We start from the raw sequence: 21,055 nt of genomic DNA, 5'->3' as shown, positions 1-21,055 counted from the left end.
CATAAGCTTCAGGTGTGAAAACAATATTGCTCAACATGCTTGTTATAATGCTATCCTGTTCAGTCCATGAAAAAATGGATGCAGGAAATTAAATATCCATCCATTTATATCATAATAATTTCAAAGTAAAGATATTTTAAAAACAAGTGATTCTGATATCTGACGGTCTTAAAAGTAGTTTGAACCATTACAGTACATCAGGCTTCACGAATCGAATCCACCGTGTGGTGCATCCGGCATCCGAGCGTCTTCATACGAACACAATTGGCACGTGTCGGGGGAGAGAAGCAAGGCAGGGAGAGTGATATTTGTCACTGCACATATTCCTGGGGCGGCACCTGTCAACAGGGAGTGTTGGGCGGGAGGAGTAGGACGAAGGCTCTACGACGTCCTCCCAGTGGGGGCTCCTCACTGGCACGTGAGTCAGTGGGATATAACGGCAGTGACTGACGACACACAAAATGTGTGTGGGGAGGAACTAATTGGCATAACGACTAAATTGGGGAGAACGGGGTAAAAAACATTCTCTTACAAATAATTGGCTGTAAATATTTATGATAAGGCCGGTTTTAAGTACTTTTCCACATTTTCATTGTGGTAAAATGCCACAGAAAGTCATGTGTAACCAGTCCACTGCATGCCAAGTTAAAGATTATAGACTAAATGTAGGCTGATCATTTAAGACCACATACAAGGAGTTGCAGAAGATGGCCATGTTGTCACTTAAATCTAAAACTTTGATTTGATTTTAAGTTTGGTACTATTGATATATGTGAAATTTCAACAAAATCACAAAGCAAATATAAGCCCAATAACCAATTAAAGCACCAAGAATAGAGTTGATCCATAAACAGTATTTGGATGAAGAGTGTGCCTGACTTTATAAGACCACACTGTCACGACAATTCATGGATAAAACAGGTTTTGTGCACAATCATACGCAGTGGTGTAAAGTAACTAACTTTACTAAAGTTCAAGTACTGTACTTAAGTACAATTTTGAGGTATTTTTTACTTTACTGGAGTATTTCCAATTTTCGGTACTTTTACTTCTACTCCACTCTCAGAGGCAAATATTGTACTTTTACTCCACTACACTTATTTGAAAACTTTAGTTACTAGTTAGGTCTACTTTGTAGATTTGTATTATCATTACAAAACATACATTACCCACTTCAGCCCTATAAAACATTTGAATACTTTTTCCACCACTGATCATACCTGGGTCCTGCTGTGATGCTCACTGCTTCACATGATCTTGAAAGAATAAAAGAGAAAACGGGTTTGTTACCAAAATATAATTGAAAGATACTGCACTTTTCTTGGAACACTTGCTAGTGTATACGACCAAGGGAAAACCGGAAACCCTGTTCCATTTTATTTAATATAAGATCATTCTTGTATTAAAAGAGTGATGCTATGCTACCATAATTAAAGTCTGGGTTGCTCAGTTCAACAACCTAGTGCCTGTGTATGATGTAGCATATCCAACAGGGATTAAAGGCATAATAATATGTAACTTTGCTCTGTGTTTACAAAACAAAACATTCATTTTCCCCTCAATACCAGTAGTTATCAGCCACTGGAGTAGTGTGATGGTGTAACTGAACTCACACACTGCCCCTGGCTCTTGCTGGCGATTTCACAGTTTGTTTTGGTAGACAGGGGCATTTTGGGCAACCAAAACAAACAGTGAAAACACAAAAAAATACAGAGAGGTCAATTTGTTTCTGCAGACTGCATGTAAACACCACCACACCACACTACTCCAGTGGCTGATGATAACTGCTGGTATAGAGGCAGTGGTGAGCTGTGGATTTTTTAACTAAGGGGGCTATATTTTATGACGTCACGTGCGCGCGCACGTGCACGCGCAGGCATGTGCACATAGCAACATGCCTGCATATCCAACATAGCAACATTATTTTCCTTTTTTTATATAAAAGCCCTTTACATATATTCACCCACACATAAGTACTTAAAATAATCAATCAACTTGTCTTTACTTGAATAACTTTTTTTTTAAAGACTTACATTGCTTTTAAAACAGTGTTTTTTAAAACAAGTAAAAAATAAAAACAAAACCCTTTTGCTACTCACCAAAACAAAGACGGTTTTATGGAGTTGAAAGCCTACTTTACTAAATGGGAACACTGTGAGTCCCCACCTCACGTCTAAAATACACTTTTTGGCCAGAAAAGAAAATATTTCACCGGAATTAAAACCTGTTTTTCGTTACTCCACAGTGCCCTCTACAGATCTGGTCAATGGAATTTTCCTATTAGACCAGATTCTTCCTTCCGGTGAAATATTTTCTTTTCTGGCCAAAAAGTGTATTTTAGACGTGAGGTGGGGGCTCACAGTGTTCCCACTTAGTAGAATAGGCTTTCAACTCCATTAAACCGTCTTTGTTTTGGTGAATACCAAAAGTGTATTTTTTATTTTTACTACAGACGAGAGGCTGCGCTACCGCGGTGCGAGGGGAAGAATCGAAAGTACCATAACGTTAAGGAGAACTCCTTCTAACGCTATGGACCAGAGCTAGACAGGGATAAGTTTGTGAGTGTCTGGCAGGCTACTAGCTCTTGTCCTCTGCTAAGCGATTAACCCTTTCACACTCCATGGCTTTAGTGTTATGCAAAGCAGCCAGGTTGAGGCCATTGTTAAAGGTGTTAAAGACGGCTCGCCCCCATAGAGGTATAATATAGCTCGCCCCTGACGGTGCGTTGTTGTGTTAATGATTGACGGTTCGCGGGCGGCTGACGGTGAGTGCTCGCTCGTGCATGTGGAGCACGCGCGAGCCCCCAGCCTGGGAACTAAGGGGTCGACGACCCCCCTTCAGCTCAACCCTGTATAGAGGGGAAATGATTAGTAAAACATGTATTACACCAGTATATTACACAGGGCAAAGTTACACACTATGCCTTTAATAATGTCAAATAAAATGAAACTGAAACCGAGACTTCTTCTACACCATAAGGCAACAGTCAATCAAACGGTTAAATGATCCCTAAATAATATGAACGAAGGGCGAAGTCAAGCTCTCACTTTTTAGTTTGAAGTCGTGAAGCTTCTTCTTCCCTGATCCGGGCAGATTCAGAATGTGATCACGAAATTATGATATAGCTTCGACTGGCTGGCAAAGCCCTAATAATGGTTTCCCTCAGCAGCCCTCCTCAAAATTGGGTAACAACACGTGGGTGTCCAAAACAAGCTGAAACATTTGATGCGTGGCTCGAGGCCCCGGTGAAGGTTCCGTCCGGAAATAGCCAATCTACAAGCAGTGGTGTAAAGTAGCTAAGTACATTTACTCAAGTACTGTACTTAAGTACAGTTTTGAGTATTTTTTACTTTTACTGGAATATTTACTAAATATTTTTCTACTACAAATTAAGTTACATGTAGACTTTGATTATTACAAAACATACAGTAACCACTTAAGCCCTATACATTTCGGCCATTTGAAAATAGCCGATCTACAAGCTCACAATGTGTTGATGCATGCATTTTGCGCTAGTAGATCTGCTATTTTCAACAACAAAAAATTATACATTTCATGCATTTGAAAAGTTGTGAAAGGGGACATTCTGCAATCTGCATAATTAGTTATTTCTCATTATGCAGATTGCATCATGATTTGTGTGCGTGAGGATCTCATTTTAAACAAGCTTAGTGCTTATGAGCCTTCCAGTTTAGACCTTAGAATGATCTGTACTTCCATGTAGGCCTACTGTTTTTCTCATGTCTTACTAAATAAAGTACATCATAATTCAATCAATCAATCAATTTCTACTTTTGGTACTTCAAGTACATTTTTATGCCAATACTTTTGTACTTTTACTATAGGCTAAAAAAAATTATTCCGGACTTTTACTTGTAACAGAGTATTTCTACAAAGCAGTATGATACTTTTACTTAAGAGATGTGAGTACTTTTCCCACCACTGTCTACTCTACTCCATTGGTTCTCAAAGTGGGGTCCGGGGGTCGGGGACCATGAAAAAGTTTGAGAACCACTGGTCTGGCTTGAAAATCAGCTATTTCCGGCGCGCGACACCGCCTCCACGGAGTGCAACAACTCCATGTCAGCGTCACGCCGTAGCCTAGCCTCCAGTAGGCTGTAGGCCGGCCCTCACTGCCTCTGCATTCATAAAGCGATAATGATAAAAGCAGCGTAGTAGCAGTAAGCAGTGTGAACACACAGTCAAACACGGACCATGGCGGAAGAAGACGACATGGGAATACGGATTTTACAGAGCGTGCGGGGTAAAATATGTAAGTTTGAACGTTATTATTACAGTCAATGTTTTTATCCATATTCTCCCAAGGGAGATACGTTGTTAGGCGGGGGGTGAGCGGTCGATGAAGGGGAGAGAGAGAGAGGGGCGCGGTGCTTTCGTTAAAGCTTTAATTTATAGACTTCGTTGCGTCACTCAGACAAAAACATGACGTGTTTGTTTTTAAAAAAAAAGTCTGCGTCGACGCTTCTTTTCTGTTGAAAAGACGTCATTTGTGTTAATGGGGGGGTCCGCTCCGCGGCGACACGGACGAAGTGTCGCCGGCTAGCAGGCAGCACAGCGCAGGAAGCTAACAACAGCTACTAGTACTAGCTTGTTGTGAATGATTCATTCAGGGAACTGAGTCTGTGTGTGTGTGACTGACTTCACTGCACGCACTGGTGTAAAGTAACTTAAGTACATTTACTCAAGACAAGGACTGTACAATTTTGAGGTACTTTTACGTAGCTGGAGTATTGCATTTCCAATACCCCCCCCCCCCTACTCTACTACATCTCAGAGGCATATATTGTGTACTTTTTACTAAAAACTTTAGTTGCTTGTTGCTTTGTAGATTTTTATTATTAATAATAATAATAATAATAATGATAATTCGGCCATTTGAAAATAGAATATAATTTTCACGCATTGTAAGCTTTTAGATGAGTTATTTTCAAAAATAATTTATACATTTGAAATGGGACATTCTGCACAATGAGTACTTTTACTTTTGGTACTTTGAGTACATTTTGATGCCAATGCTTTTGTACTTTAACTCAAGTACATTTTGAATACCGGACTAATTCTTCTAACAGAGTATTTCTACATTGTGGTATTTATACTTTTACTTAAGTTTCAACAAGTGAGTACTTTTTCCACCACTGTCTGTGACTGGACTGCACTGCCCCCCCAAAAAAAAGTAGTCTTTCTTGGTCAGTGTGCAGTCAGTCACGTTATTGTGCCTGCGTTTCAATAAAAAAAAAACAATAAATAGTAAATACATACAAGTGAATACACAACGTTCTGCTCGCGCTAGTTGGCCAAAAAGCGAGATGGCTGAAGTTTAACGTTATTATGTTAATGTTGTTGGCAGTCAAACGTTACTTTAAATTCGCACTAAATCACTGTAACGTTATCGTGTCGTTTGGTGTGTTTTTAAGCCACACTCGACTCGCATCAGAAGTCAACATGTCGCTCAGGGTTAACCTTATATGACCAGCTTCTAAAGTAGCTTTAAAATAACGCCAAGTTACAAAACCGTAAGCTTCACAAAGCTGTTAGAAAGCTGCTGGCTTTCACCCTAATTAGCTGGCAAGCCTCTTGCTCTTCACAAGTAGACCAGGTTCAAAGTGTTAGTAAATACATGGAAGTTGTGTGTGTGACGTTTTGTGATTTCATCACCTTGTTGTGATTCAAATAACCCCAGTATTATAAAGCCAGGTGAAGTTATTTTAAACAAGTTTGTGCCTCTTATGCAATTGCTTTAGCATTCTAATTGTCTCCGCCAGGCCGAAGGCATGACCGAGACTGGTTTCGCCCCCCTATCCGTCTGTCTTTCTGTGTGCATGTGTCCGTCTGTCTGTGAGCAGCTTATCTCTGGCACTGTTGGACCGATCGGTGTGAAACTGTGCACAGACACTCCCCGGAGGCCAGAGCAGAACCTCTGCCCCAAATGTTTCACATTGGCCTGTTATAGCGCTACCAGTTGACCAGTGGTGTGTTCTCGTTTTTTTCGGAGGGCCTACGATAATCATTCCCTGCGAGTGGTCAATAGATTAAATAGTTAGTAGAGGGCTACGCTTAAAAAAAAAGAAATCTGCACGTCATACTACGTATATCGGATAACACGGTAGAACACACCACTGCAGATGACCGATTTTAGCAAAACATTTCTTTTATATTACTCCTACATATTTTGTCCAAACATCACATGCATCGCATTCGCTACACATGATCTCTATAGTCTTGTAATTAACGTATCTGTCGGATCTTTCATATTCTATCCTGATTGGCTTCCAAAGTTGGCAGGAGTGGCCTGTTTTGAACAAAACGCAGGGTCCAATTGCAGTGAAACTTTGCATGCACATTCCCACTAGGCCAAGGAAGAAATGACACCCTACATTTTTCTAATTGGCTTCATGGTGGCGCTAAAACAGGCCGATTCACATTTTGTCCTATAACTCTTGAACCGTAGGTCATACAATTTCCCTTGGATCATTACGGAACTCTCCAAATAATTTCCACATGACAAGTTTTCCGCCATGTTGTGTTTTCTTTGCAGTTTTTGACAGATTTTGTCTAAACCTCGCCCAAATTGGCACACATTATCTCTGTAGTCATGTCATCAAGGTGTATCTGTCAGATGTTTTGGATTCTATTCAGATTGACTACGATTGGCTTACAAAGTTTGCTGGAGGGGCCCGTTTTGCACGACATGCTACAAGCAGTCAAGCACTGTAGGCAAACATCTTTTCCCCCCTGGATTCCTTTGATAATGACACATCTTATTGGCCCTGTTTTTTGCCATTGTGCTTTTTCTTCAAAATACACTTTTTGCTACTACTACAGCTTTTGTCCAAAACCTGCACAAATCGGTACACATTATCTCTGGGGTCATGTGATAAAGATGTACAACTTAGATTTTTTGAATCCCATTCCAAGTGGCTATGACCAAAGTTTGCGGGCCCTGGGTCAGCAACCCGGCCTGGTTAGTTTCTACTTCAATCACTACAAAATTAATGTCAGTTTCAACACAAATACACAATTGGTCTACTACCAATCATTATGACGATTGGCCAGAGTTAAATTAAAACTACAATATCATATTGGGGTTGGGGCCCAAGTCTTGGACCTAAATACTTGGACTGAAATAGCACACGCTAGCAATTCAATAGACCCTTTTAAAAGTGGTCATGTTGACAGGTAAACACAGTTGAAGGTAAAAATGTTAATTCTGGTGCGTTTCATTTAGGTTTTTCTCAATTTCTGGGTGCAAAAAACACTGTTCTCTGCCGTATTCTCTAATATTCAATGGCAGTTTTAGGGTACAAGCAGGAGAGTGGCCAAGCCTGCCAAGGTGAAATCCATGTCAAAGTTGACCAAAGTTGAACTTCACACAAGATGCGAATTTGCTTTGCCACCGGAATCCATGCCTGTAGCTCATGTAGAACGGGTGGCAAATATTTAATTTGCATGTGTGTGACTGAACTATTAATTTCACATGAGAAAGTTGTTTCTCATGCTGCTGTTGCAACAGAAGGATATTCATGGGAAATGGAATGAAACTGATTGACAGGAAGTATCGCTTGTGACCAACAAAAGCTTCTAGCGCTACTACTGTGCGAAACCTGTAAATTAGTACTCACCTTAAACAGCAAGGTTTACATTTGTCCCATTGATTGTGTTAACAATGGAGAATGCTTACATAGAAAAGGGATGGATTGCATTTTTTCTTATTTTTATTCTGTGCATAATGCTCAGGAAACTATGTATTTTAGCAGTCATAGGCCATGTTATTGCACTTGAATGAAAGAGGAGAATATAGGCTAGTTAATCACTACTAGGATTTTGTTTTGTCTACTGTACATAATAGTAAACTGTAAAGTACCATGATGCACATAAATAGTGATAGGAAACAAAAGAAGGGAAAGAAAAAAACAACGGGCATCTATACATTATATTATGTTTTTTGATAAGAAAACCATAAGCAGAACAAAATAAAATAGAGGAACCACAATGGCTTGTAGCTCTGTTTGCTGTCTTACGAAACTTCATTCTTCCTTGTTCATGCTTGATCATTTTGTTCCCCATAGCCTACATCTAGCAACAATGGAGGTGGCATTCTGTTGAGATGGCTCCTGTTTTAATAATCATACCAAATTTACATAGGTGTTGTATTTGTGAATGTCCCATGCCTCAACATGGTGAGAGTGTATGTATGTCTGCATCTGTTTTCTAGCATCACATGCTTAATGTCAACTCGGCTCTTTCAGTCACTGACCAATCCCCGGATTAGCTATATGACATTAATAATAGCCTGTTAAAGAGCTGATCCCAGTCCGGTTTATTCAGACTCAGTTTTCTATCTTACCGTGTCCAATAGACCAATACAGTAGTATGCTCTCCATGCCTTTTGTAATCCTTTGGGCCAAAATCTGACATGTAGAGCAGCCTGCACAGAGTGCTCAGTAGGCACTTGACAGACAGTGTCACTCAAAGCAGGTATAATGAGGCAACCAGATAGATTGTACACACACTACCTCAGACAGTAAGATGTGGGATACTGTATCTTGCCATTGTCCAACATTAACAGTTGCCCGATTGTAAAATAAATTGTGGGCAAATAAACGTGTGCGAAGAATGTTTTTCTTATTTCTGTTTACCACATGAACCGGACACTAGCATCCCAATTCTGGGCATGTCATAATAGGCAAACATAGCAAAAATAGCATGCCAAATAGAAGCTTATAGATCGGTTATTTGCGGCAAAGAGAGTTGGTATAGAGCAGGGGTAGGCAACCTTGGGCATGGGTGCCAACATTGGCACAGGGAAGGGTGATCAGTAAGTGTGAGAGAGGTTTTAGTTTAGTCAGTTAAATTAAGTCCCCTCACAAATTACATCCTGCACACAGTTTTACATTCATTCAAACTCCTAACTTTGACTGGGGGTGGGTTATTGCTCTGCGTCTAATGATCATCATTGCATCCTGATGTGAAGGAAAATATTTCTGAAGAAGGAAAACATAAAAGTTGTTATGTATATGGGAAATCAAACATTCAAAATCAGTTGGAAATATTACATTTTTATTTTGATGTGTCATAATGAAACCTAATGTTAAGCTGGCTCACTGATTATCAAGAAAATTACTTCATGTCAAAAAGAACGCTGACCCCTGGTATAGAGGGAAAAGGGCAAAGTACAGGCCGATCTTCATGCAGTAAAGCGCCATTCACACTGAGCACTATGACTAACGATAACTATCGTTCACCTTTGTATTTGAACTATTTTTTTATAGTTGGAGTGAACTTTTTTTGATTGATTATTTTATTAGGCAAAAAATGTAAAACAGCACAGTTACATTTAAAATACTTTGTCTAACAGGTCCGTTCATAAAAGTCCTTGCGGACTTGTTTCCAATGAGGGCCTTGGTATTCAATTCATAGGCATATATAGTGGCACCACAGTTCAAATATCATTACAAAATAAACAGCAAAAAAAATACAAATAACACTATGTACAACAACAAAAAAAAAGAGGGGGGGAAAAAAAAAATATGTACAAGAACTCTGCCATCCACTTGATGATTTTTACTTGACACCAGGTTCTAGATTTCTTAATAGAAGATAAGGGAAACTACTTCAAGTTCCAACCACTCTAGATGTGCTAGTTATATGTGTTAACATACTAACATGCAGATTGGTAAATAAAATGTTTTAAGTTCCAAATTACAGCTTTAACACTTTCATATTTTGCATCAAGGAAACTACAAGGAGGCACTGGAAAACATTTCCATGAAGTAAGATAGATGTAACATTTGTTTATTTTTACTTTGTTCTACAGGTAGGCTGATAAATGATGTTAAAATTTAATTTGAACATTCACCTTGTAGGCTCTGTTCATACAGAGATGGTTGGCTTGGCCATTTGCGTTCATACGCAAGGCTGCTATAACTCAAGTTGTTTTCAATGGGGCAATTGGTTGTGCAGCAGTAAAAACTGTAAGAACACAAGATCAAGCACCAAATAACTTGTAACAATGTTGTATAACATATGCTGTTATGCTTTGTTTTTATTTGATGTTTTCTTTAAAATGATATAACGGAAGAACTTATTTTGCCAAGTTAATGCCAATCATTGCTTGTAGCGGAGAAACGTAGTTTCTAGAGTGGGTGTAGCCTAATTGGCCATTTCTAATTACTCTGAAATGGCGCATATCATTTTGCTGATCTAAAACGACTACTGATTGATCTGATGAGTTCTGTCCATACTACACATGAAATATGATTGATGTGATAGCCTTTAACTAATAATACTGTTTATCTTCTGTAGGGCGTTACACATAATCAACAGGAAATTGATTTTAGTTAGAAGAATGTTGGTAGATAAATCCATGTGCCGCACCGCCGGCAACAATAACCCCTAGGCAGGGCAAGTATATTTGAGAAGGTGGGTGTCATTAGGAAAAAAACGCAACCTTGGGCTTTCATGATGATCACGACAACTAGTAATGCACATGTAATCATTCATCATATCGGTATCGGACGATATTTACGATATGTACTTAAAAATGCAATATCTGTATGTAAAACTGGAAAAGCATTTTGTAATGATTGAAGGCTGATGGTGCAATCAGTGTTTGCTGTGGAAGCTTTCAAAAGGGTCTAGTTTTAGAACAAATACAAGCAAACCATTTGGAAAATGTTAAGTAATAACAAATGTAGCATCTTTAACCCATGAAGACCTGGAACGCATCTGTGTCACTTCTTTATTTGAGCTAAACGGCATTATTTTACACTTTGGCTATTAAAAAATAGCAAATATACAAGCTCATGGTGCCACACTACAAGCTTGTAGATCTGCTATTTTTGAAAATGTGTGGAAGTGTGTGCAAACATTTTTAACTCCAATCTTTGCTTCTGGAGGTCCCTGGAACAAAATATTTTGAGATGGGGGTCAGCGGCCAAATACATAAGTTTGGGGGTCCTTGACATGAAAAAGTTTGAGCACCACTGATATAGAAACATACGTTTTTTTCAGAATACTGTTGGGATTTAGAAGACATTTGTAGAATCGGCTTCAGGTATTAATGGGTTAATACATTTAAGTTTAAACTAGTCTCGCGTGGCCAGACTGTTGCCTCCCACAATTTTCAAATGTTTCCGGTCATACAGTCTGGGTCTCGGAAGCTCTGATCATGATTAGAATATAAACCGGATGTGAAGTCTCCTCCCCACTTCCGTTTCGTCTTTACAGTCGCGCAAATTTATCCTAATATAAATACAAATCATCTAAGTGTATTTAGCTTGCTGCTTAGCAGAAATGGAAATTAAAATGTAAAGATATTTTAAAATATATTTTCGTGAACGGAAGTGCCAGTTTCCTCTCTCGGATTTCGGGAGTTGTAGTTCCAGACTATATAGCATTCAGAGATTGTGGAATAGTTGTCTGGCTACGCGAGACTAAGTTTAAACTAATGTGAATCAGTAGGCATAATGCATCTAGTAATAAGAATGCACTGTTTATTAGAAGTCTGCATCTGCACCTAGAATCACAGGTGTAGGTAAACCCTACTGGAAAAACTTTCGGTACCGATCAATTTGACCATGCCACCATGGCATGCAATTAATTGATATTGGCCAGAATTACAATATCATGCATCTCTGACAAATTGGGTGTCTAGTGTCCTTTCACCTCCTGGACTTTAAAAAAAGTAAACGAGGAGATATTTGCTGTTCTGTTTAAAAGGTTAAAAGGCAGAATATTCAAAGTTGTCTTAATGTATATTAGTGCATAGCAGGGCTGATTTAGAGGCTAACGGTGCAGTGTGTTCTATCAATCTTTTAACTAGAGTTTAATATTGCAGCGTAATTGGCACTCATTGGCTTTGCCACTGACTGACTAGACTGTCTTAGTGACTGCATAAGATGTGCTTGTATGTTTTCAAACATTTCTTTATTTTATTGTATGTAACACAAGATGGCTAAATCAGTAAACCAGCAGTAGTCTACGCCTGCTTGCATTCACAAGCTTTGAGGCATGTTACAGAGGTGTTTGTCATTTGTGAATCAGCAGTCCTGTGTCAGTATTGGGTTGGATGAGGAAGTTAATGTTTTGTGTCTTAAACCACATTATGATTGATCCTCAAGTTTACCATAGCCACATCCGCCTTGGTCTCTGTACCTGCCCAGGCAACTGTGAAAAAGAAAGCAGTGCAAGGAGGATGTTGAGTAAGAAAACAAATAGGCCAATCATATACACCGATTGATTCAGTTTAAAAGGTGACTCTCCACCAAACAGACTACTTCAGACTACAACAGACTGGCAGTCTGTTGGCAAAAGTTGCCATTTAGTTCAGCACAAACTGTCGGCTGACATTAATGAGGACTCCTTTTTACAGGCAGTGTTGCCATATTTTGTGAAAGAAATGAGCAACCAGGTCTAGGAAAACAAGCCCAAAAGAAGCAACTTTAGGCCACATGAGCACTTTAAACCTATATGCATCGGCCATTTGAAAATAACAGATCTACAAGCTCGGCTATTTTCAAAAACTCTTGCAATAAAATGTGGAATATTTGGAATATGTTTTGAAACATTTTAACAACACAAATGCACAAAACATTTTCATGAAAATATTTGAGAACCAATGGTTTAAATAATAATTAAAACATTTGGAAACAAGCCTAAATAAGCAACTACACGTTAGAAACGAGTCCAAAAAAATGCAACCCGCAACTACCAATTTTTAGTAAATAGATCCATAAGCTCACGACATGTTGTGAGCTTGTAGATTGGCTATTTTAGGCACAACACATAAATCAGGCGTAAACTGTGAATCTATATCAATTGAAGGAGACCCCACTCGGTAAAAGACACTGGACGCCAAAAGTACTGTCTGGCACAAACTTGTCTCTCGGTTCCATCTCTATTTGTCTTACCCCTTCTCCAATGTGTTTGTCTGCCTGGTTCTTTAGTTCGTCTCCAACTTTGTTTCTGTGAAGTGTAAAAACTCTTTTTAATAATTATCATTATTTAATATTATGATGAGCTCATGTATTCTCTGGCTTTCCAGCCAGGGTAGTAGTGTATAGGATGTGCTGTAGACACATAAAAGCGTAGATCTGCTACTATACTCTTAATATCTACATGAATTAATATAAAAAAAACTATCCATACTGTATAGTTTTTGTACATACAATACAGTTGACACAGTTGCATATGCATAAGCTGAGAGCAGACAGTCTTTACCGATCCGAGTTGGAGCAGAGTGACAAAATGTAATCTGAGACAATGTAAGATGAGAGACAATATAAGTTAAGCTCACAAGTGGTATCCCTCCAAAGTATATGAATCCCCTCTCTGTGAAGTATTTAAGAGGGAATTCCCCCCAGTTTAGAAAATATTTCAGGCCCTGACTCCCCACGGCTCCCCAAGAGATTAATATCCATTGCCGAACTCAAACACTGCAGGTTAGGCTAGAATCATATTTTTTTCTCGTACCTCTCATGCTTTACAGTATTTTTTTCACAGGTTCTTGGGCTAGAGATTGCATGCCGTTGAGGGTAAAGCAGATGTAAGCAGCTGAAAATATATTGTCTACAGATCACAAGAAGTGCAGTTGACAGTTAATTTATACTTAATTGCACAATGATGTCGATGAGTCGTGATGCATGCATTGTGCGCTTGTAGTTCACAAGTATGAATCAGGCTTTACTGTGTCAGTTTAGTAAATGTGTGTGTGTATGTATGTTGGTAACCTGTGTAACATGTAGCCCAGCACAAACCTCTGTATGGGGAAACACTGATATAGTGATGTCAAAGTTGGACTCATGCTTTTGTCTTTGCCCTGTAGGTGAAGCTAAAAACCTGGGTCCAGTCTCGGGGCCGAATCGCCAGCGGGACCTTTGTACTTTTTGCACCATCAATTTGGATCAGGAGGAAGTCCACCGCACCAAGGTGATTGACAAAAGCCTCAGGTAAGCATTGGCTCCCCTAGGTTTTGTGAACTTTGTGTGGAGTGGATATAGCACTTTTATTGTTTTCCTATTCTGAACCATAAAGAAATATTGTAAAAAGACATAAACTTGCTAATGGTAATACACCATGTACAACATAGTAGTTGTTGATAAATAAATACAAAAGTAAGTGGTAGTTTACTCATAATAAATTGTTCAAATTAACCCTTGGCTTACAGGTTACATTTCTACAGTCTCAGAGTTAAACTCTACTCTAGTACAAGTCTGCAGTACTGTCTCTAGTACCTCCCGTATCATAGGGCTCAGGCATTCATATTTCCTATGAAGTACTGCAAGACCTGCTAAACCAACACACGTTACAGGCTAAAGTATAGCTTGTATCTTTGGGTGCATTGCTTGCACAACAGCTATGATTGCTGACATGAACATTGACGTGATATCATATGATATAGAACATCCTGTGTTAGCAGAGGAAATATATACATACAAAAAGTAGATTTAGATATAGATAGATAGCTGGAGTACGGGTTGACACTAAGGTCTCAAGAGGCACTTGCCCGTCAGGCAAGTACAGCAAGTTCGACTTGCCCAAATGTCATGCCCACTTGCCCGAAAAGTTAATCAAATTAATTTTAAATCCAATCGACAGTCACTTTGAAAGTCTGAATGAGCGCAACTGCCACTTGGTCGTTCGGTCGGTCGGTTATACTTGCCACGGGCAGTCGGTTAACCGTTAAGTGTCAACCCCATATGTCTTTTTTTATTTTCATGACCATGCATGCAAGACCTGGCCCGATGACATGTACAGGCCTTTTCCTCTGCTATTCAGAGCCATAATTAGTGTTGCCTTGACCCAGAAAAAACGTATTTTGTGAATGTGATTGGTGTTGCTTTAATATGATGGTGGTGGGAGTGGCTTTAGGTCTGAGTTTGTGGGTGCAGCCAATGGGCTGCATGTCCGATGACCTTCACTTTGGAGGTGTAGCCTTTAAAAAGTTTGGTGGTTGATGTGTTCTGTATAGTCTGTCCTGATGAAGGTCTAACGACCGAAACGTCGAATAATAAAGAGCGATTTTTTTTTGCAAGATCCAGACGGTGTGCGGGTCCCATTCTTTGATCTAAACCATCAGAGATCTCCTCCATAAATGACCATGCATGCACCATACTGAAAAACAGTTGGATACATATGGGTATTGTTTATACCGTAAATTCTGGGCATAAATTACGCTAAGTGTGTGGTTGTTTTTATGTCTGCCTTCCAGTTCAGGCTTCAGACGTGGCTCCTCAGGAGACATGGCTCAGATCTGAACCCATTTGATTTGGCGTTAGAAACCTGTTGCAACCGCATGCCCTCGCTGACGTTGACCCCAGGCAGGGATCGAACCCACGACCATTCGCACGTCAGGCGTGTGCTCTAACCGCTACACTAGGGTGGCCTTTGAATGAATTACGCTAAGATGCGTAGTAAAGAAATGAAATTGACATTGTTCATAAATTAGATTTTCATTGTCATGCTTAATTATTAAGCAATAGATTGCTGGAAGATAAATATGGTTTCCCCAAGGAAACTGGTGAGGTATGAACACAGCTGTCAAGGTGTGTGTGGGGGGTTGATCAAAAGCAAATTAATGCCAATGATGGGTAAAAGACAGGCCCGAAAACTGAGCCATTTCTGACCAGCATGGAGACACGCACACAACCTGTTCAGATACTGTAAGCTCGGGAGACGGGCTATCAGGGAACTTAATGTTTCTACCTCCAGTCTCACACATCTCACTGTAAACATGGGCTTGCCCTCTAGGTATTTCACAACAACTTTTCCTCTCTCTCCTTATTTCAAACCCTTTCAAAGAGTTCCTTTTACAGTGTCAGAGGAAGTGTGTCCTCCTACGCTCTACCCTGTCTTTGTCTGTCACTGTCAACTTCACTACCTCAATGCCAATTCACACACGTCTCTATAATCGCTCCGTTTTGGCCTGCTCTTTTGTTACACTGTCCCTCTATTTCTCTTTCTTGCTCCCTGTCCCTCATTTTCTCTGGTTACGCCTATACTGTATTGTCTTGTATTCCTACGTTTTTGACACAGACATGGCCTGAATCACGAACCTTTTTGCAGCTGATCCACTGGATAAGGGTTTTTTCATTTTTTTTCATTTTTTGAGTTGTAGAAGTGGTTTTACCTTGCCCCTTCACATTATTGGGAAATCTAGGGTGAAGGCAGGGATCGAGGGAGTGCAGTTGTGTTGTGAGTAGGTTTGTGTGTGTACAGACAGTGTGGGGGTTACAAGTAGTTCCATGTAATGTTATGCATTCACCGGAGGATGCGTGGGTGTATGCACAAGTCTGCATGTGTTGCCAAACCCTCCCTGCGGAAGTGTCAGGCAAGCTATTTCACCAACCAAGAGACACAAACTGTACATAGGGAAGTGTCATTGTAGGGATTCATAGGTCTTTGGCCTAGTTTCTTACAATGCTAGCACCATGTTTTTACAAGCATATATATATATATATATATATATATATATATATATATATATATATATATATATATATATATATATATATATATATATATATATATATATATATATATATATATATATATATATATATATATATATATATATATATATATATATATATATATATATATATTAACTGCATTTAATGTAGGCCAAAGTCAATGGCATAAATTCTAAGAAAAAGGGTAGATTAAGAAGTACTACTGGTCTAGTCTAGTGACCGTATAAATGCTTATATGACAAAGGATGGATAAACTGAGCTACGACAATATGAATACGATTGTTTTTATTTAAAAAAAGAGAAATTTCAATTAACATTGGCCATCAACTTCAGTTTAAGGGTTATATGTGTGTGTGTGTGTGTGTGTGTGTGTGTGTGTGTGTGTGTGTATATATATATATACATAAATAAAAAAGCACTTTTTAAAAAGTGCTTTATTTATAAAAGCACTTTTAAACAAGATATGACACAGTCATATTATACGTGTGTGTGTGTGTGTGTGTGTGTGTGTGTGTGCGACACTTTTGCAACAGCGCCATTTACCATACAGTGGCCGAACACAGTATTGTGGGTCATATTCTGAGAGGACATTGAGCCCTCATTGGTTAAATGACCAGCCAATGAGGAAAAAGTCACGCAAAAGGACCAAATTTATTTTATTAAACTCTGTTACAATATTGTAGGCTTTACATGAGTCTGACCGTTTCATGTCAAGGTAAAGATTGTTCCACCACAGCACGTCGTTTGGGTCGATGTCTGGACAAGTTTGGGATTGTATCTAAACCATTTATTAATTAAGCTTATTAAAATTAGGCTATAGAATAAGATAAAAGTATGAATCATTAATTTGATCTTATGTTATGTTTTACTGCATACAGTATTTTACATTATATATTTTACAAATTCAAAAGTCAATGTATTAAAATGGCTTGAATATACTGTATGTTTTTTTTTTTTTTAAAGGAACATTTTAGTCTTATATTGACTAATATTAGTCTTTTTGACAATTTTTACAGCCCTACTTCTAACACACGTATGGTGAATTACTGTATTACCGTATATGTGACCCCCACCCCTTCCTACTCCCCCGGCCCTGTCAATAGGATCGTGTATCAGTGATATTGAGTAGCCACAATTGGACGATAGGAACATAGAAACAGTTGCTCATCCCTATTGTGTATTGTGTACACGTCTTTGTTTTCAGCCTAATCATGCCATAACTTGGGTCTTATGTCTAGAATTAATTGACCTCCTAAATGGCTCAACTGAACTTTATACGTATAAACAGTTAATCCACTGCAGCGTTCTTGAAAATCAAATTGGGAAAAGGATCCATCTGTAGCTCATGCTTAACCTACTATTAGGTATGTTAGATCAAGCTGTCCAAATCTTAGTTTTATCTTGGTCACGAGTGAGGTAGTTATCTTGGCATGACTGAATGGCACAGATGCTTTGGCTCTCTGTCTCATTGCCAGCTCCTACAGGGCAGCCAGACATATGCGGACCAGTCATGTGTTTACAGGACTAGGCAATATTTATTGGCCTGTTTTCTGATTGATAGAATGAAGGCTTATTATTTGACAAGTCCTAGTTTAAGAAGTGTTAAGATGACATGAGTTGGCCAATTTGATACATTATTTAAAACTTCTATTTTTGTCCACTTGACAGTTGCACTGTATGTAGGAGAATCAATGATGAAAGAGAGAAATGGGATTAAAAGGACCTGAGGCAGATTTGAAACCTATGATGATTCTTTGCCAGTGACGCAAGCAGGGGAGCCTGTATTGTCCATCCTATACTATCTGATGAAAGGCTTGCTTTTTTCAGAACCCAACATTTTTCCCCAAAAAATTGTTTGTCTGACTAATGGCATTGTCTGTTTGGGGAATTTGACTTGGTGAATGCCTTTTGACATGGCACAACAATACACATTTTACCAAATGCGCATGAATTGTAACCGTTTGCGTTTTAATTCAAAGTTCAAGTTCTTTTCTTGCCCTTTTTGCCATTACTGTAATTGATTTATTGTCTTGCAGCCCTTTCTATGGAGAGGACTTCTACTTTGAGATCCCACGACCATTTCAGTGTTTATCATTCAACATTTACGCCAAGAGCGTTTTCCAGCGTTTGCCTGTTGGTAAGTCAGTGATGCGCGCGCACACACACACACACTCACTCACTCACTCACTCACTCACTCACTCACTCACACTCTCACACACACACACACACACACACACATTCTACCATCTGCTGTGATGTGTTGAGGCTTAGGGTGTGCACATGTGTTTGTTTTCAGGAAAAGTGTCTATCCGGAAGGAGGACCTGTGCAAATACAGTGGGAAGGAACATTGGATTAGCCTACAACCAGTGGATCCCAACTCAGAAGTTCAGGTATAGAATGCCAAGAAAGGAGCTTTCTTCTTCATTTGTATTTTAAAGAGTAGCTCAGCTTTTTCAGTGACAGTTTTACTATTGTAACATAGTACATACATTATAGTATTTCTATGAAAGCCAATAGAACCAATTCCTAAAAATCACATCCATTGAGCACATTACGGATGGCTCTAAATAAAAAACATAGTATTTATATTCAAGGATCTACACCATGAATTTAAAAATAAATAAAAAATATTTAATATCATATTGTTTATGTCCCTCAAACGTTTTTCAAAAGGTTTGAGCCTGAATCAAGCCTCAGATATACTCATTCCAACTAACTTCTCTCTGGCTTATAAAGCACTTTCACCTGCAATACCACATTGTCCTGTTTGGCACGGGGCGCTATTGAGCCAGTTTGTATGCATGTTATCTCCTGGTTCTGTGTGTAAAAAGTAGAAAAATAAAATAAGAAAAAATAAATAAAAAATTGGTTGGAACTGAACTTTTGGGGGGGCTTGTGAAAGTTACATTTATGGTGTGTGTGTGATATGAAATGTGAGCTTACCATAATCAAAGTAATCATATTCCATCATGCATCATTGCACAATTCCAATAATTCTCCGCCCTGATTTGCCTTGGACAGTGTTGCCAGATATTGCGAGAGAAAGAAGCCTAGGAAAGCAAGCCCAAAAGAAGCAAAGTAGGCGGAAAAAACAGGGGAAAAAAATCAGTATTTCCTATTGCCCCCCTAATAAAAAATATCTGTATCCGGCCCTGGGAGGGATTGTACCCTGACGTGACGTCACGTCAGGTTGAAAATCAGTTTGGCCTGTTTTGAGACCAATTTACAGAAAACCCCAGATTTGCTGTGAAAGCCTGAGTGTTCAAACTGGGGTATTTTTGGGGATAGAAGAGAGGTAGGGGAGACCAAAAACACACAAAAAAGAAGAAAACGTTAAAAATCATGGTGTAGTCCCTTTCACATTTATTTAGAAAACAAATTGTAACAAAGGCTTTAAATGTCTTTTGTTGATTGTGTGCATTGTGTGGGAATTGGCATTTCATCATGTAGTAGTAAAGGTATTCAAGAAGCCTATCCTATATTAAAATGGGCCTAAGGGACGTCATGCTCATATCACTTTGACTCAGCCATAACCAATGTAGTTCCCAATGTAGCTACACCCAAATATGGAGTGTGTTGAATGTGTCGTCATGGCATCAGGCGCAAACAAATCGGTCGGCTCCATATATGGGCACAAAAGGCGGCATGCCCATGTATGGGCATATACTGATGACATCAGGTATCTCCATATAGGCATAAAAGGGACAATCGTGGATGACAGCAGGGATCTCCATATATGGGCATATCTGTCGGATCGGCGGTGCAACGTAGGTGTAACCTCACTCCGTCAAATGGAAGAAGCTTGCGACACACATTTTGTTTCACAGCGTACTTGCATCTGAGACTTCGGGCGCAGAATCGATGACAGACGGAGTTTAATTTTTTCAAGTTACTAGGCAGGTGATTGGATGATCCCGCCCCTAGCAGCCGCTGATTGGTTCGTATGCGCAGCGGTTCGGGCAGCTTTACTCTGTGAGCAATCCCAGACCCTCCTTCCTGAAACCAAATGCAATGCAATGCATGAGATTTCCGGAGGGAGGGGGTGTTTACCAGGCTAACGTAGGTGTTCAGGGCCCGAACTCTAGATGTGACAAAACTCTAGAACCTTTAAAAGAGCATTGCATCCACACACTGACACTATAGAAATAATTAAATTGGCCTCTTTTTCAACACCAAACGCATAACAACCGCCTCTACTGTCACAGCAACAGTTGTTATATTACCTGTTGGTGCCTACAGATAATACATGCATGTTGAAAAACCAATGAGTGGAATCAATGCAAGCGCCCTCTGAGGACATAATTGAAGACCCTTGCGCATGTAATTGAAGAACGTGTAGCCGATGTAAACGGCTCCTGACGACCTGACGACCTAAGAGAAAACTGTTCGTGGGGAATCATTTTGTAAGTGCAACGACCTGTGGGGGAAACTCAAACACTCAGCTCTCCGACCAATGGTGTAACTTCATCAGTCGGTGACTCAGTCAGAGACCTTAGCGTTTATAGGGCTGGCCCCGCTGTTGTAGTCCAGCCATAAATGAGGAAAGAAGCTTTCTCTTCCTCA

At 39.4% G+C, this 21,055-nt stretch overlaps 1 protein-coding gene across 3 annotated transcripts in view; it reads left to right on the top strand.

Moving 5' to 3' along the window:
- Positions 1–4,152: 4,152 nt before the first annotated feature.
- The window catches only part of rasa2 (RAS p21 protein activator 2), a 49,171-nt gene continuing 32,268 nt past the window's right edge, over positions 4,153–21,055 (top strand). For all 3 annotated transcript variants that reach the window (XR_013933198.1, XM_080428856.1, XM_080428857.1), the window contains exons 1-4: positions 4,153–4,273; positions 13,844–13,967; positions 18,527–18,627; positions 18,788–18,882. Coding sequence is in view for 2 of the 3 variants with exons in the window: in XM_080428856.1 (XP_080284982.1) it covers positions 4,216–4,273; positions 13,844–13,967; positions 18,527–18,627; positions 18,788–18,882 (378 nt within the window). In the remaining variant the exon portion in view is untranslated. The remainder of the gene's footprint in view (positions 4,274–13,843; positions 13,968–18,526; positions 18,628–18,787; positions 18,883–21,055) is intronic.

Source organism: Gymnoscopelus braueri, assembly GCF_963280865.1.
Source record: "Gymnoscopelus braueri genome assembly, chromosome: 5".
NCBI lineage: Eukaryota > Metazoa > Chordata > Actinopteri > Myctophiformes > Myctophidae > Gymnoscopelus > Gymnoscopelus braueri.
The sequence above is the reverse complement of the archived record's forward strand: the minus strand, read 5'-3'. Positions and strand labels throughout refer to the sequence as shown.